Here is a 15,459-nt window from a genome sequence, read left to right as displayed (position 1 = left end):
GAGTGTTGAATTATGTACACCAGAATATCGCAGGGGTATTCTGGTCATTTTATAGTTGTATTTTTTTACTTCTTTGTACCCCCTAGTTAAGTCAGCTGTACTAGGGGTTTTTTGGTCATTAGTATGTAATTCTCATATTATAAATACAATGCTTGTTTGATCAAATTGATCAATCAAGCAATGACTCTCTAATTCAGGTCTGTTAACATAACATTTGTTATTTGAATGTCCAAGAGTCCCCCTTATATAGGCTAAAGGTGTTATGAAATAACAACCACAGATTCAAGCAAAAACACTATGCAGACAACCGCTTGGGTAACATATATTTCCACTGACCTCCAATGGTCCAAAATATTGCCGTTGGATCTCCAATGATCAGAAATGTATCTGTTAGAATTTCTGCCATGCAGGCTTCTGTACAGGTATGCAGATGTTTGCAAAGGATCGTGGACATCTGTCAGATTGAGGAACTTAGCACATGTCTGGGAGTCAAATTTGTTGTTGGATCTGCGTCCGTGTAATCATGCGAACATTTCCTCAAGAGAGTGGAGGCCTACATCTTCTTGCGGACATGCTCTGACTCAGAGATCCAATTTAAGCCTAAAATGGGGCGGGTGTCTACATAACCATGCAAACGTCTACCCAAGGACGTGGATGCACTATGATCAAAGACTTAGTTTATTTTCCAGTTTTCATAGGACGTCTCCGCTAGGACACGGTGATGTAGATCATAGATCCATGTGAAGCTGTGGGAACAAGCCCCAAAACCAGCCCAGTGTAGTTGTGGGATTCAACTGCTGTGAGAAGCAGCCTGGTTTGATGATGCAGCAGGTTTTTGTTGGTTCGATGGAGCATCACATAAGGCAGCCCCATTTCAGATAGAAGCATGAAGGAAGAGAAGGGACCATAAAAAAAATGAAATAGAAGCTAATGGATAGTATCCTAACAAATATTAACAGCATAATGTTGAATTTGTAATCCCACCCAAAGTACTTTTTTTTTTGGGTAATTTAAAAATGCATTAACCCAAGAGAAAAGCCTCCGGAGGGGATACAAAGAGAGCTCAAAAGGAGCTAAGAGACAACAAAATTACAACCCAAAAGGGCAAGGCGCCAAGAAGAAAACAAGAAGATACAACCCTAGGGGGCAAAGTTCCAAGAAGATACAATGTGATTGTCGCGGGGAGAGCCTGAGTGACGCGAAGGGATTTACGATAGCTTGCTTTGATATCAAAGGAGATGGAATCCCAAATCTGATTGAAAGATCTGGATTTGGTAATCCATCTTCTAATATTTCTCTCAAGCCAAATTTGATGAATAGTAACACCAAATGCGAGTTTACCCAGGTGGTCACAAAGAGAAGAGCCTCCAAAAGTCATATCCACCCAAATCCATTCCTAATGAAAAGGGAGGATCCTCCGGTGAACGGGACAGCAACGAGCAAGAATCCAAGATTAGATCTTCGAGGAGAAAGGGCATTTGAAGAACAAGTGATCAATATCCTCAAGACCGGACCAGCATAAAATGCAGCACTGGGAAACATGGGTGTGTCTGCTTATGAGGAAAGCCTGGGTAGGGAGACAGTTGCGGAGCGCACGCCAAAGGGTGAAGCTTGGGAACCAAACCAATTTGTGCCAGATGACAGAATTACCACGAGCTCTAATGAGATTCCAAGCAGATTTCAGACTGAACTTGCCAGATTGAGAGGCTTTCCAAATGGTTTTGTCACCTCTACCAGGGGGGACGTGAGGATATGGGGGAGGGCAGCCCAGATGAGGTCCAAAGGGGGGGAGAAGTAGAGGGAGGATCCCATTTGAGAGACCGTAGCTGATCTATCCGAACCCAAACTATAAATAGTTCTATCATCCACCACTTGAAGAAGAATACCCGCAGGTTACCCCTCAAAGTACTTGAAGAAGAATACCCCTCAAAGTTCTTTGAAGAACGAACTCCACACATTCTAGACTACATTTGTATCATCAAAGGACTACCTGACATCTACATTATTTGGTATCAGAGCTAAGGAGAGGTGGTTGGCAAGATCGATTGTTGCATTCTACTTCCGATTGAAGATTCATCATGCAAGTCTGATTCTATAACTCCACTAAACTATTGGTGTGGATTCCAAGTAGCTGAGACTATCACGGACCCGATCATTCCTAATCATTACGCCCGGCCCCAGATCCTGAAACACGTAATGAGTGAAAAAAAAGTAGATAGAACAATTTAACTCACTGGTTAAACAATAAATGGATAACAAATTTGCACACAATTTTGGGACATGTAAAACAGAGGAAAGAGAGAGATGGGAAGAACAAGAAACTGAACCCTTACCCGAAATGGAGGACATAGACTCATCGGCAATACATACCTTATCTCAGCCAGAGCAAGGAGAATACGTACGGAAGACCTCTGAGTTACTAGTCATGTGGTCGGTAGCACCAAAGTCAATTAACCATAAGGATTGGTAGAAGAGACATGGAAATTACCTGACTGGGCAAGGTTGGAGATGAGAAGATGAAGAGCTAGTGGTAAGTTGTGTCACCAATTTTTAGATGACAACCATTTCATCCGGAGAAAAGGGTGCTGCAGTAGAAGTAGCAGGGCTAGTGTCGGTTGCTTCAGAGAGATGAGCCTGGGAACGAGTGTTGTCCTATTTGGGATTACGCCCACCTTTGGGACGCCTATAGAGCTTCCAACAAGTTCTCGTGTGTGATGAGGACAACCACAATAATCTCACTTCACTGGTTCGCGTGCAGAAGTAGGAGCCTTGGAGAGATCTGCAGGAGTTGATGTAGGTGGTGTATTGAGCAAGGTAGAGTGGACGGGAATAGCAGAAAGGCATCATAACAGTCCGTCGGTGTTCTTCAGACTGAACCAAATTATATGCCTGGAGGTGTGTAGGTAATGTATCATACCCCAATATTTGGACCCTAACTTGGTCAGACTCAGGGTTCAGGTCTGTTAGAAAATCATACACGTTCCATCTCCCTCTCCTTTTTAAAGGTACCAGCATCATCTGGGTGAACCATAGGAATAGGATGATAGAAGTATAATTTCTGCCAGAGAGTGGTCAGGGCAGAATAGTAGGTAGTGAGAGATAGCTACTTTTGAGTAGTGTTACGAACTTGATGCCGTATCTTATAAATCTGGGCATAATTCCCTACCTATGAATAGGTCTGACGAGCTGTATGCCATAGTTCCTTGGCAAGGAGAACAAAGCTGGGATTAATAGAGGGAGGGGGCTCCATTCAATTAAGCAGGAAGGACATAACTAGCGCATCATTAGTCAGCCATGTACAAGCGGCAGTAGGATCTGCTTGCTTTGGTGTGTCTCCTGTAATGAGACCAGAGTAGTTGTGTCCCCAGAGTGTGAGAAGACATGCCCGAGACCAGGTTAGATAGTTTTGACCATTCAGTTTGATGGGGCCAGGGTGGAGAGTATGACGCCTAGTGCTACTTGATCAATCAAGTGGGTGACCCTCAGTTGTGCTACAGGAGGGCGTACCAATGGTGGTAGTACTTGTATTGTTGTCACCCATGATAACCAAGGAGAAGGAGGATCAAGGGCAACAAATAGTAGGAGTATTCTTAAATAATAAAAAATAAATGGAGCGTCAATATCGGTTGCGGAGAGGCTGGCGGGGAGGCGCGACAATCGGATGGCTCGCAGCGAAGAGGTAGTACCGGTGGAAGGAAAGGCTGGCGGGAGATGGCATTGTGAATGTGTGGGTCGTGGCGGACAGGAGCAACGACAAGGAGGGCCGATGGGGTGCGACGACAGCGCCGCCAGCTAGAGAGGCCGGTGGAGGAGGCGCAACGACATGGAAGTCATGACTATGGCTCATGGTGGCAGTGCCAGTGGTGAGAGAGGCCGACAGAGAAGGTATAATGACCTAGAGGTCATGACGGTGGCAGTGTTGGCGTTTAGAGGTTGACAGAGGAGGCGCGGCGACCGAGAGGTCGCGGCTGTGGCAGCATTGACAGCGCCGATGGCTAAAGGGCACCAACGGAGGAGACGACCTGTGGGAGGTCGCGGCAACAAAGCAAGATGGCCAGGCGGTGGTCGTGGGAATGGGAAAGAGAGGCGAGCTTGGGTCGCATTAACAAGGCAGCGACAACAACAAGGCCAGTGGGAAAAGGCTGGCGGACAAGGCGGCAGCGGCAACGGTGGTAGGAAGGTGCAGTGAGGAGGCGCAAGGTAGAGAAAACTCAAGTTTGCATGGTGCAGTGGTTGTCTACCATGCTAGATGAGGAGGGTACAATCTCCAACGGGCGACGACGGTGGTGGAGAAGGACAATGTGAAAACCAAAAAAGATTCCTAGGGTTTTGGGATCTGATACCAAGTTTAAGATTAGAGTTGGGAGAATGATGTGACTTGTCATTAATGACTGAGGTCCTCGTTATATATATTAGAGTTACAACCCAAAGGGGTAAAAGGGTAAATAAAGTGAATCCCTAATTAAACCTACTGTAAGATGCTAAAATACTAATCCCATGGTTCTCAAAAGATACTCTACTTGTGTGGTTGTGGAATGAAATGGATCCGTCTCTTGCTGTAAATGTTATGTATCATACCATAACCAAAGGTGTGTGAAATGATTTGAAAGAAAGGTTTTTTCAAAATAAAAATATATCTCGTATTTATAATCTTTGTGAGAAAATATTCTCTTTCAAGCCAGGTGATAAGTTTTTGGGTGAGTACTACAATACCCTTAAGTGCATGTGGGGAGAATTTAATGTCTTGTTAACAGCCAATAGGACTGAATGCTTGAGTGATCAATAAGATCACCAAGCCCCTTTATTTATAATAAAAGAGGAGAGACAATAATTACAATAATATCCCCTCATAGCCGATTCTAACTCATTAGTTAGAGTCGGCTACGGGGGGAAAACCTCGACACTCCCCCTCAAGTTGGTGCATAGATATCACAGATGCTCAACTTGAACAAAATAGGATGAATAAATTTCCCACCCAAGCCCTTATTGAAGACATCAGCCAACTAATCATCGGACTTTATGAAAGGCATACAAATCTGTCCACTTTCCAACTTCTCCTTGATGAAGTGTCTGTCGATCTCCACATGTTTCATACGGTCATGTTGCACTGGATTATGGGCAATACTAATTGCGGCTTTGTTATCACAATACAACATCATTGGGAGACGAACAGAAACACCAAGGTCTTGAAGTAAACCTTGAATCCATAATAACTCACAAATTCCTTGTGCCATAGTGCGGAACTTTGCTTCAGCATTGGACCTTGCCACAATGTTTTGTTTCTTGTTGCGCCAAGTGACAAAGTTCCCTCTTATAAAAGAGCAATAACTGGAAGTAGACTTCCGGTCAGGAGATCCACCCCAATCAGCATCGGTATATGCCTCAATACGAAGATGATCATGCGAAGACAAAATGAACCCTTTTCTTGGAGCTGACTTCAAGTAATGAAGAATGCGAAGAACAACAACCATATGTGTAGGGTAGGGATCATGCATGAACTGACTGACCAAACTCACCACAAACGCAATGTCTGGTCTAGTATGTGAGAGATTAATTTTCCCACTAGTCTTTGATAACGGCCTTTATCAATAGGTTCACCATCTGTATCCTTCAGTTGAGTACCAGCTTCCATTGGTGTATCACAGGGATGGCAACCTAACAATCCAGTCTCAGATAAAAGATCCATGACATACTTCCTTTGAGAAAGAAAGATGCCTTTTGAGGAACGAGCAACTTCAATCCCAAGAAAGTACCTTAATTTCTCTAGATTTATTATTTCACACTCACGTCCTAGGAAGCTCTTCAGATGGGAGATCTCTGCACCATCATTTCCTATCACCACAATGTCATCGACATAAGCTATGAGAATAGTGACCTTGTCACCAGACTGCTTGATGAACAGAGTATGATCAGCATTACTTTGTTTGTATCCTACTGAAAATCATGGCCTTGTGAAATCTACCAAATCAAGCTCGTGGAGACTGCTTCAGCCCATAGAGTGCATGTGATGTAGATCACAAGTCCATATGTACCCTCAAGAAACAAGCCCCATAAACAGCCCAATAAGGTTGTGGATTCGACTGCTGTGAGAGGCAGCTTGGTCTGATGATGTGGCAAGTTTTTGTTGGTTCGATGGAGCATCACCTAAGGCAGCCCTAACCCAAAGAAAAGCATGAAGAACAAGCCAAAACAGACTTCAAAAAAAAAAAAAGTTACTGTTCACATGAACAATACCTGATCTACTACTGTTCACGTGAACAGTGTTGTGGATCCCTAAGACTTGTATGGAGAAGGAAATCCAAGCAAATATTTGAGATTCTGTGGGCCCCACTAAAGATTGCAACACAAGGCAGATTTTATTGCTGATTTAGGTAGTTACTATTTACTTTAGTTTTTATTTTTGTTTACTTTCTAATTTATTTAGTTTCTATATTTGTGTCCTTCCTTTTGTTTTAAAAGGCTGAAATATAAAGCTTTGGTAGTTTCTAATTCTATTTAGTTTCTATTTTCAATAAGTTGCTATTGTCACTAGCAATGTTTAAAGTATCGGTATCGGGTATTGTATCGGATGGGTATTTTAAGGGATATATCGTATTGTATCGTACCGTATTGGGCATATGTATCATACACTACAAATGTATGCATGGAAATGGTCAAGATACACATGGAAATACACTTTTGGAGCAAAAAACAATATAAATAAGCAATATATAACATGTATAATGCATAAACACTAAAATGGAGAACAACGTTAACGAGACAAGAGACTTTCATCGATTTGAGTATAAATCCTTGCAAATGATGAAGTTTGATGGATCAACAAATTTAGTTTTATCTAAATCTATCGATTTATAGCAAAAAATAGGATTAAAAACCAGGGTTTAAACACAAAAAATCAGGTTTTTCTAAAATGTACCTTTTTCTATGAAATCTCCAGCAATCTCTGATCTCAAAAACAAAATCATAGTTTGGTAGTCACATGGGCCTTTAATGGCCGTATCAACCTGTATCAGTTGGTATCGACTGTATCGGTATGTATCGAGCTGTATTGGTCTGTATCGAGCCGTATCTACCGATACATATCGATACTCTCACAGAACCTTTAATATATGTATCGTAAGTATCGGTATGTATCGGTTCGTGTCGGCTAATAGAATACGATACCAATCGAGACATACTATTTTCTTAAAAAAAGATACGTATCGGTTTGTATCATGTTGATATTGATCGATACCGATACGTATCGGTCGATACTAGTTTCTATTTTAGGAAGTTTCTATTTTCTACCTTCTATTTTGTAAGCTTGCCTAAGCTATTAATAGGCCCCTTATTGTAAGGAAGGATCAGAATTGAATAATAGAATTTTCTGGCCAAGCTTGCCATCGATTATGGGAGAACCTCCTTGTTTCAATAGCTGGGATAGCAGTGGGTGAGAGACCCAGGCTGAGAGAGCCATTCCCTTACCCCCCCTTCTCTTCTTTATCTCCTTCTCCTTTCTTCTTATCCTATATGTTCTCCATTCATATGCAATAGAAAATCAACAATGAAAAAAGAGTTTTAGTTATTTAATTTGTTCCTTATCGTGTTGATCCTGGCTGCAATCAATCTCCCGCTGGTTTCCCTGGTTCGAGGTCGATGTTTGCATTAGCACGCTTCAGTTTGCTGACTTTACCATGAGTTTTTTCAGATGAAAAACCTGGAGGAATCTCCACATATACTTCCTCCTCAAACTCTCCATGAAGGAAAGCATTTTTTATACATCAAGTTGCTGCAAATCCCACCCAAAATTCACAACATAAGATAATAGAATACGAACAGTACTCAATTTTGCAACAAGGGCAAAGGTCTCTTGGTAGTCGATCTCATAAGTTTGAGTAAAACCCTTGGCCACAAGTCTTGCTTTGTATTTGTCAACTGTGCCATCCATCTTGTGTTTGACTACAAACATGCACTTACATCCAACTGAAATTTTCCCTGGACGAAGAACAAGAAGGTCCCAAGTATTATTTTTCCCTAAGGTTTTCATTTCTCTCCTCCCTTCAGGCTTCCCCCCCTTCTTGAGTCCTTGTGTATTTGTGTATTTTCCTTCTCTCTCCCTCTTTAGGGGGCTGTTGTAGTCCTCTTTCTCTTTGGTAATGAATTCTTTATTGACCCAAACAAAAAAATAAAAAAAACGGTTTGGTGATTTTTTTACAAAAGCCTTGTTTAAGAGTATGTTTCTTCACGGGTGTTTCAAGATGAGTACGGGTGATATCTATGCTCCAGCTTAGTGGCTTATTTGTATATCCACATAAGTAAAGGTATACTTGTAGTTACATTGTTTCTGTCATTATAAATAAAATAAAGCTACTATCGATTGGGATTAAGTTATTCTCTCCAATTGGTTAGTTCATTCCTCTCCACTCTCTTCCTTCTTCTAGTACTGCTGGTTGTTTGTAATCTGAAACTGTCACAAATAGGATTTCCAGGCTGAAGGTGAAGCTGGAGAAATAGTAGGATAAGAGTTATCAGTCATTGAGGATGAGTTCAGTCACCTGGTAGATATGTTGTGTATGTTACTGAGACATTTGTTAAGATACCTATGATTTGTTATATTTTTATTAAAGAATTTTTTATTCTCTTTATATTCCTTGCTCCTTAGAATTAAACAAGAGTAGGGCTGTTCTGTACTTGATTTCTTTAATCATTCATCCGTGCCTACTCTGACTGTACTCAGTTGTTAAACTAGCTTTCACAGGAACAGGAACTTTTCAAAGCTCACGTTCAACAAAGGTTTCAGCCTTTCCAGCAAAAGGAAGCTTCAGTACCATATCAAGGAAACTATTCTGTACAATCCCAAGAAACAGCAGTCCCTCATCATCTAATGGCACTGAACATGACTCAAAGGTATGTGTAGGCAAAGTATTATTGAGCATGACTTGAAATTATGTGTAGCAAAGTAATCTCTGACTAATCTAATTTATTTCTATGGAATTGAAACAATATTTGGCTGTTGGGGTGGGGTTTTGTGTGCATCCTGCTTTAGAAAGGATTTCGTAGGAGAGAGAGAGAGAGAGAGAGAGAGAGAGAGAGAGAGAGAGAGAGCATGATGTAGGATTCGGTTGACAAACATAGGTGGGTAATGGGCCTAAGAAGCTCTAAGGATGACTAAATCCATTTCCATAAAGTCTATTATAGGAATGTCAACAGTTCCTCAAAATCTGAGCTGACCTCTGATCTCCAATGGTAGGATACAATATTCAAATGAGTATGGGGCAAATGAAACTCTATAAAGATATAGTAGTAATCCAGTCAAATAAACCTCAATAAAAATGGATTTAATAACTAGGACATATCAACCAGCAATAATCTTGTTTCTTAGAAATCAATCCTTTTTCTAAGAAGACAGGAAATGTATCAACAGTCTCCAGAAAATTATAAGCTATCTGAAATCCAGTGATTCAGGGATAAGTAGCCAATAGCGTACCCTCATAGATATAAAATTTTAGCAGCATCCAAATCACCAGTACATGTTCAGGAAATTCAAGTGGTAATTTTTGCATCCTGGCTCAGCACCTGTTGAGGGGTATGTGAGCATGGTATTTGATGAGTAAACCCACTTTTTGAGAGCGAGAAGTTGCAACTAAATTGAACCATATAAGTGAATTACAAGAATGCAAAAACTTTGACAGGATGATCAGATTGAACGTAAATTTTCTTATAAAACGATTTAAAAATAGAAGGGTCACTAGGAATAGTATGATCCTTTATCTTAAAAAGAAACTTGATTATGCTAAAATATGAATCTCCCAATAAATATTTATGTTAGAACATCAGGATCCAATAATCAGACCAGAACAATAAGAGAATGAAGAAGAGAAAGAAGAGAAGAAGCACACAAATTTCAAAGGTGGGAGAGAACTTGCGGCCAGAACAGAATATTTTGCCGTAGGTGTGCCCCTCTTATATTTATAATAAAACAATAATAAAAGGACAATAATGCCCTTACAACATAACCGACAGAACAAAGGACTTAAGCACTGACAGAAAATAAGGAAAGACTAAATTGCCCCTAATACTAAAACTTCAACACTCCCCCTCAAGCTGGAGCATATACATCACCCATGCTCAGCTTGTACAACAAGAATGGAAACTAGGGGCAAATAGAGACTTGGTAAACACATCCGTTAGCTGATCGGATGAAGAAACAAACGGTGTCTCAACCAACTTCTTCAACACAGCATTGCGAACGAAGTGACAATCCACTTCAATGTGTTTGGTCCTCTTATGGAAGACTGGATTACTAGCAATATAGATGGCATCCTGGTTGTCACAATACATCTTCATAGGAGTCGGTACCGGAAAACCCATCTCAAGAAGTAATGACTGAATCCAAACGGTGTATCACTCTGATGGTTCTGTTGAGCGGCTTAAAGCTCGCCTGGTGGCTAAGGGATACACACAAACTTACGGAGTTGACTACTTTGAGACTTTCTCTCATGTGGCACGATTAAATTCTGTTCGCCTTCTTATTTCTTTGGCTGTAAACTTTGATTGGCTGTTATTTCAGCTAGACATTAAAAAGGCCTTCCTCTATATGGTGATTTACTCGAAGAGGTCTATATAAAGCAACCTCCAGGGTATGTTGCTTAGGGGGAAAATGGTGGACGGGTGTGCAGGTTGCACAAGGTTATTTATGGGATGAAACTGTCCCCTCAAGCGTGGTTCGAGAAGTTCATTACTATTGTGACTGGCTATGGTTTTTCTCAGTGTTTTTTAGACCATTCAGTGTTTGTTGTCTATGTAGATGACATCATCATCTCAGGAAATGATGAGAGTGGCATTAAGGAGGTAAAGGATTATTTACAATAGCATTTTCAGATTAAAGACTTGGGCCAGCTTCATTACTTTCTTGGGATTGAGGTTATTAGAAGCAGAAAGGGGATCAGCCTATCTCAAAGAAAGTATGTTTTAGATCTCTTGATTGATACTGGTATGCTTGCTGCCAAACCTGTGGATATTCCTATGGATCCTAATAAGAAGTTTGGGATTGATGATGGGGAACCTCTTAAAGAGGTTCACTCCTATAGAAGCTTGATTGGGAAGTTGATATACTTGACTGTCACTAGGCCAGACATAACATTTGCTGTTGGGGTTCTCAGTCAATTCATGTAATCTCCTTGTAAGTCTCATTGGGATCCAGCTATTCGGGTTCTTTAATATTTGAACGGTGTTCCTGGGGGCTTATTTATCGTCCCAATAGATATATGGAGTTAGTTGCGTACTCTGATGCAGATTGGGCAGGTTCAGCCAGTGATCGTCAGTCTACCACAGGGTATTGTACTTTTGTTGGCGGGAACATGGTTACATGGCGAAGCAAGAAACAAACCACGGTTGCCAGGTCGAGTGCTGAAGTAAAGTATACATGGCACATACTACTACTAAGTTGATGTGGATTCAGTCATTACTTCTTGAGATGGGTCTTCCGGTACATTAGTGCTAGTATGATCGCACCCATCTCAAGAAGTAATGACCGAATCCATATCAACTCAACAGTAGTATGTGCCAGGACTCTATACTCTGCTTCAGCACTCGACCTGACAACCGTGGTCTGTTTCTTGCTTTGCCACGTAACCAGGTTCCCGCCAACAAAAGTACAATACCCTGTGGTAGATCGATGATCATTGGTTGAACCTGCCCAATCTGCATCAAAGTACGCAACTAACTCTGATACCATGTTAGAACATCAGGATCCATTAATCAGACTAGAACAATAAGGGAATGAAGAAGAGAAAGAAGAGAAGAAGAGAAGAAGAGAGAAGAAGAAGCACACAAGGTTCAAAGGTGGGAGAGAACTTGCGGCTAGAACAGAATATTATGCCGCAGGTCTGCCCCTCTTATATTTATAATAAAACAATAATAAAAGTAAGGACAATAATGCCCTGACAACATAACCGACAGAACAAAGGACTTGAGCACTGACAAAAAATAAGGAAAAGGACTAAACTGCCCCTAATACTAAAACTTCAACAATTTATTTCTTTCTATTGCCTAGACATCTGTACGAATTTACTCAGAGGGATTGAAAATTCAAGGAATGAAAAGAAACTTTATGATGCTTGTCTAATTGTCAAGTTTCACGTTCAATACTTGACATTGACTTTTGAAGTTGTGACTATAGACTTTTAACCTAGAAAGTGATGGTAGACGCAATTGGCAATGCATTAATGGGGAGCCGCTTGAATGAAGAGCAGTGGCTCTAGCATGTGGATCACAATCTAGATGACAGAGTCCCTCAAACTCATCTCCTCGTTTCTGGGGTGATGCTATCGTTACAGCTACATATCTTATCAATTGGCTTCCCTCTCGTGTTTTAGATGGGCGCTACCCCTTGGATATGCTCTGTGGGAAATCCACTTTTGTTGTGGCTCCCAAGGTCTTTGGTTGTGTCGTGTTTGCCAGAAATCACCATGTACATGGCAACTTTGATCCCAAGGGATTGCGGTGCATATTTCTCGATTATTCTGCTACCCAGAAGGGGTATAAATGCTATCAGCCTCCTACTTGAAAGGTGTTTGTCACTATAGGTGTGGTGTTTGAGGAGTCTGAGGCTTACTTTAAACAGCCGGTACCTCTGTAGGGGGAGATTATAAGTGGTGAAGAGGTCCCACTGATTGCTCCTCTAGACATTGAGATACCAACTATAGAGGATGTTTCTGTTGAATTCGAAGATGGAGTTACAAGTCAGGAACAAGAAGTGGGACAGCAACAACAGGCAAAGGGGAAGAATAATATGCAGACTTACACTCGGGAAACTGATTTTCCTTTGGACGGCCCTTGGTACAAAGAGACCACCACTACTGATCCTACACAATCGGCATCTGTTCCTGCTCCAAGTCTTACTCCTAGTCATATTTCTGCCTCCTCTTGATCCCAGTCTTAATTTATCTATTGCTGTTCGAAAACCAAAGAGGAGTTGTACACTGCACCCTATTTCCAACTTTGTGTCATACAACTCATTGACTCCTGCTTTCCATACCTTTGTATCTTCTTTATCCTTTATTTTTATCCCTAACAATTGGCAAGAAGCAATAGCCGAACAAAAATGGAAGGATGCGATGAATGAAGAAATGCATGCCCTTGAGAGAAATCAGACCTGGGATTTGGTAAGTCCTCCACTAGGAAAGAGACCTGTTGGTTGTAAATAGGTCTTTGTTGGGAAGCACAAGGTTGATGGCTCAGTGGAAAGGTACAAAGCGAGACTAGTTGCCAAAGGGTTTACTCAAACCCGAGGAATTGACTATCAAGAGACCTTTGCTCCTGTAACAAAGATGAATACAGTTCGGGTTATTATTTCTTGTGCTGTGATTCAAGGATTGGAACTCCAACAACTTGATGTGAATAATGCCTTCTTGCATGGAGATTTGGAAGAAGATGTTTACATGGAGATACCTCCTAGTTTTACTTCTTCAAAAACTCAGGGAAAGGTATGTCAGTTGAAAAAGGCCCTATATGGTCTGAAGCAGTCACCAAGGGCTTGGTTTGGCCGATTCCATAAGGCTATGATTGCTTATAGATATAAGCAAAGCAATGCTGATCATACGCTGTTTGTTAAAAGGATGGAACAGCAAGTGACAATGTTAATTGTCTATGTTGATGACATAGTGATCACAGGCAGTGATGCATAGGAAATCCAGAAGTTGAAGACTTATTTGGGTACCGAGTTTGAAGTCAAAGATTTGGGCAGATTAAGGTACTTCTTAGGGATTGAGGTTGCCTATTCAGCTAAGGGCATATCTCTCTCTCAAAGGAAATATACCTTGGATTTATTGAGTGAAACAGGGATGCTTGGGTGTAAACCAGCAGATACCCCTCTTGAGCCCAACACACATTTGAAGAGTAAGGAAGGTGACTTAGTGGACAAGAGCAGTTATCAGAGGTTAGTTGGCCGATTGATCTACCTCTAACATACCCAGCCAGATATCACATTTGTTGTGAGTCTTGTCAGTCAATACATGCATGATCCTCACTCTTCTCACTTGGAAGCAACATACAGAATACTCCGTTACCTCAAGTCATCTCCTGGAAAAGGAGTCTTGTTTTCTCCACACAACCATCTCTGGGTAGAAGTGTACACTGATGCCTGGCAGTCCTGATGATAGGAAGTTCACATCCGGGTATTGCACATTTGTTGGAGGAAACCTAACTACTTGAAGAAACAAAAAACAAGCTGTTGTGGCTCGGTCTAATGCTGAAGCTGAGTTCCGAGCTATGGCACAGGGTATTTGTGAACTACTTTGGCTCAAGGGGCTTCTTCAAGATTTAGGGATGAAAGCTGATCTTCCAATGCGGCTCTATTGCGACAGCAAATCAGCAATCAACATTGCTCACAACCTGATCCAACATGATCCTACCAAACATGTTGAGATTGACCTGCACTTTATCAAAGAGAAATTAGAACAGGGAATAATTTGTATTCCGTTTATACAGTTTAGTGAACAACTGGCTGATATCCTTACCAAAGGAACCAGTAATAAGTTATTTTTTCCTATAATTAGCAAGTTGGGCATATTTGATATCATAGTTATCAAGGCGTCACCTAGGCGGCGCCATGGCGTCCAGGCGGTTTTAGAGGGTCTAGGCGGTTGGACGCTTTAGTGTGTAACAGAAAGGCGAGCGCCTTGGACACCAAGGCGTCGCCTTAAGCGCCTTGGGACGCCTTTTCTTCTGGGCGGTCGCCTTAGACCCTTTTTTTGGTTTACTTTTGTTTTTTAATTTTTTTTATGTTTTAATAAGATATTCTAATTGGAAATATCTCATTGGGGGTGTATTTTTAGTTCCATGCTCTGAGAAGCATGGAATCATAAGTAAAAAGTTAAAACTTAAAATAAATAAAAAAACAAAACCTAAAAAGTAACTTATCAAATCGAATTCCTTCACATTCCAAAATCGAAAGAACAAAAAAAACGAAAGAGAAGAAGCAGTGGCGACTTGCAGCGGCGACCTTGAGACTTCCTTCGAGGCTTCCCTGAGTTCTCTCTCAGTCCTCAGCCCTTCAACCCCTTTATTTCCGAGTTGCGACATCTCAATATCTCATTCTCAATCTCCAGAGAAAGAAGCGCAGGCAGCGTGACTTGCCGGAGTTGCGGGCTTGCGGCGGCAACTTGAGAGTTGAGACTTCATCACTTCCCTCTCGTCCTCGACCATCAAGGTTTCTAAAATCTGTGCCCTTCATTTCCGACATCTCATTCTCCATCTCCACCCCCACCGGTTTCCGGCGACATCCCCTGCCTCCACCGGTAAGTATTGTAATTTTGTGCACTTATGCATTCTTTTTTTTTCTTCTTCTTCTAATATCCAAAGTCCAAACCCTTTTCTTCTAACCACATCTTTCTATTTCTTCCTTTTGCAGTGGAAACCAGCTGTCTTCCTTTACTCCGGCGACAAATTCCGGCCAGCACTGCTGTAAGTCAGTAAGTG

General features: G+C 41.4%; 1 protein-coding gene across 3 annotated transcripts in view; it reads left to right on the top strand.

Annotated features, from left to right (window-relative positions):
- Positions 1 to 15,459, top strand: part of LOC122643978 — a 75,963-nt gene that overhangs the window by 4,666 nt on the left and 55,838 nt on the right. The window contains exon 2 of one of the 3 annotated variants that reach the window (XM_043837564.1): positions 8,729 to 8,890. In XM_043837564.1, the coding sequence (XP_043693499.1) occupies positions 8,729 to 8,890 (162 nt within the window). The remainder of the gene's footprint in view (positions 1 to 8,728; positions 8,891 to 15,459) is intronic. The other 2 variants (XM_043837566.1, XM_043837563.1) reach the window with 2 other exon arrangements.

Source organism: Telopea speciosissima, chromosome 10, assembly GCF_018873765.1.
Source record: "Telopea speciosissima isolate NSW1024214 ecotype Mountain lineage chromosome 10, Tspe_v1, whole genome shotgun sequence".
Taxonomy (NCBI): Eukaryota; Viridiplantae; Streptophyta; class Magnoliopsida; order Proteales; family Proteaceae; genus Telopea; species Telopea speciosissima.
Note: the sequence above shows the minus strand (reverse complement) of the source record. Positions and strands in the feature narration are given on the sequence as shown.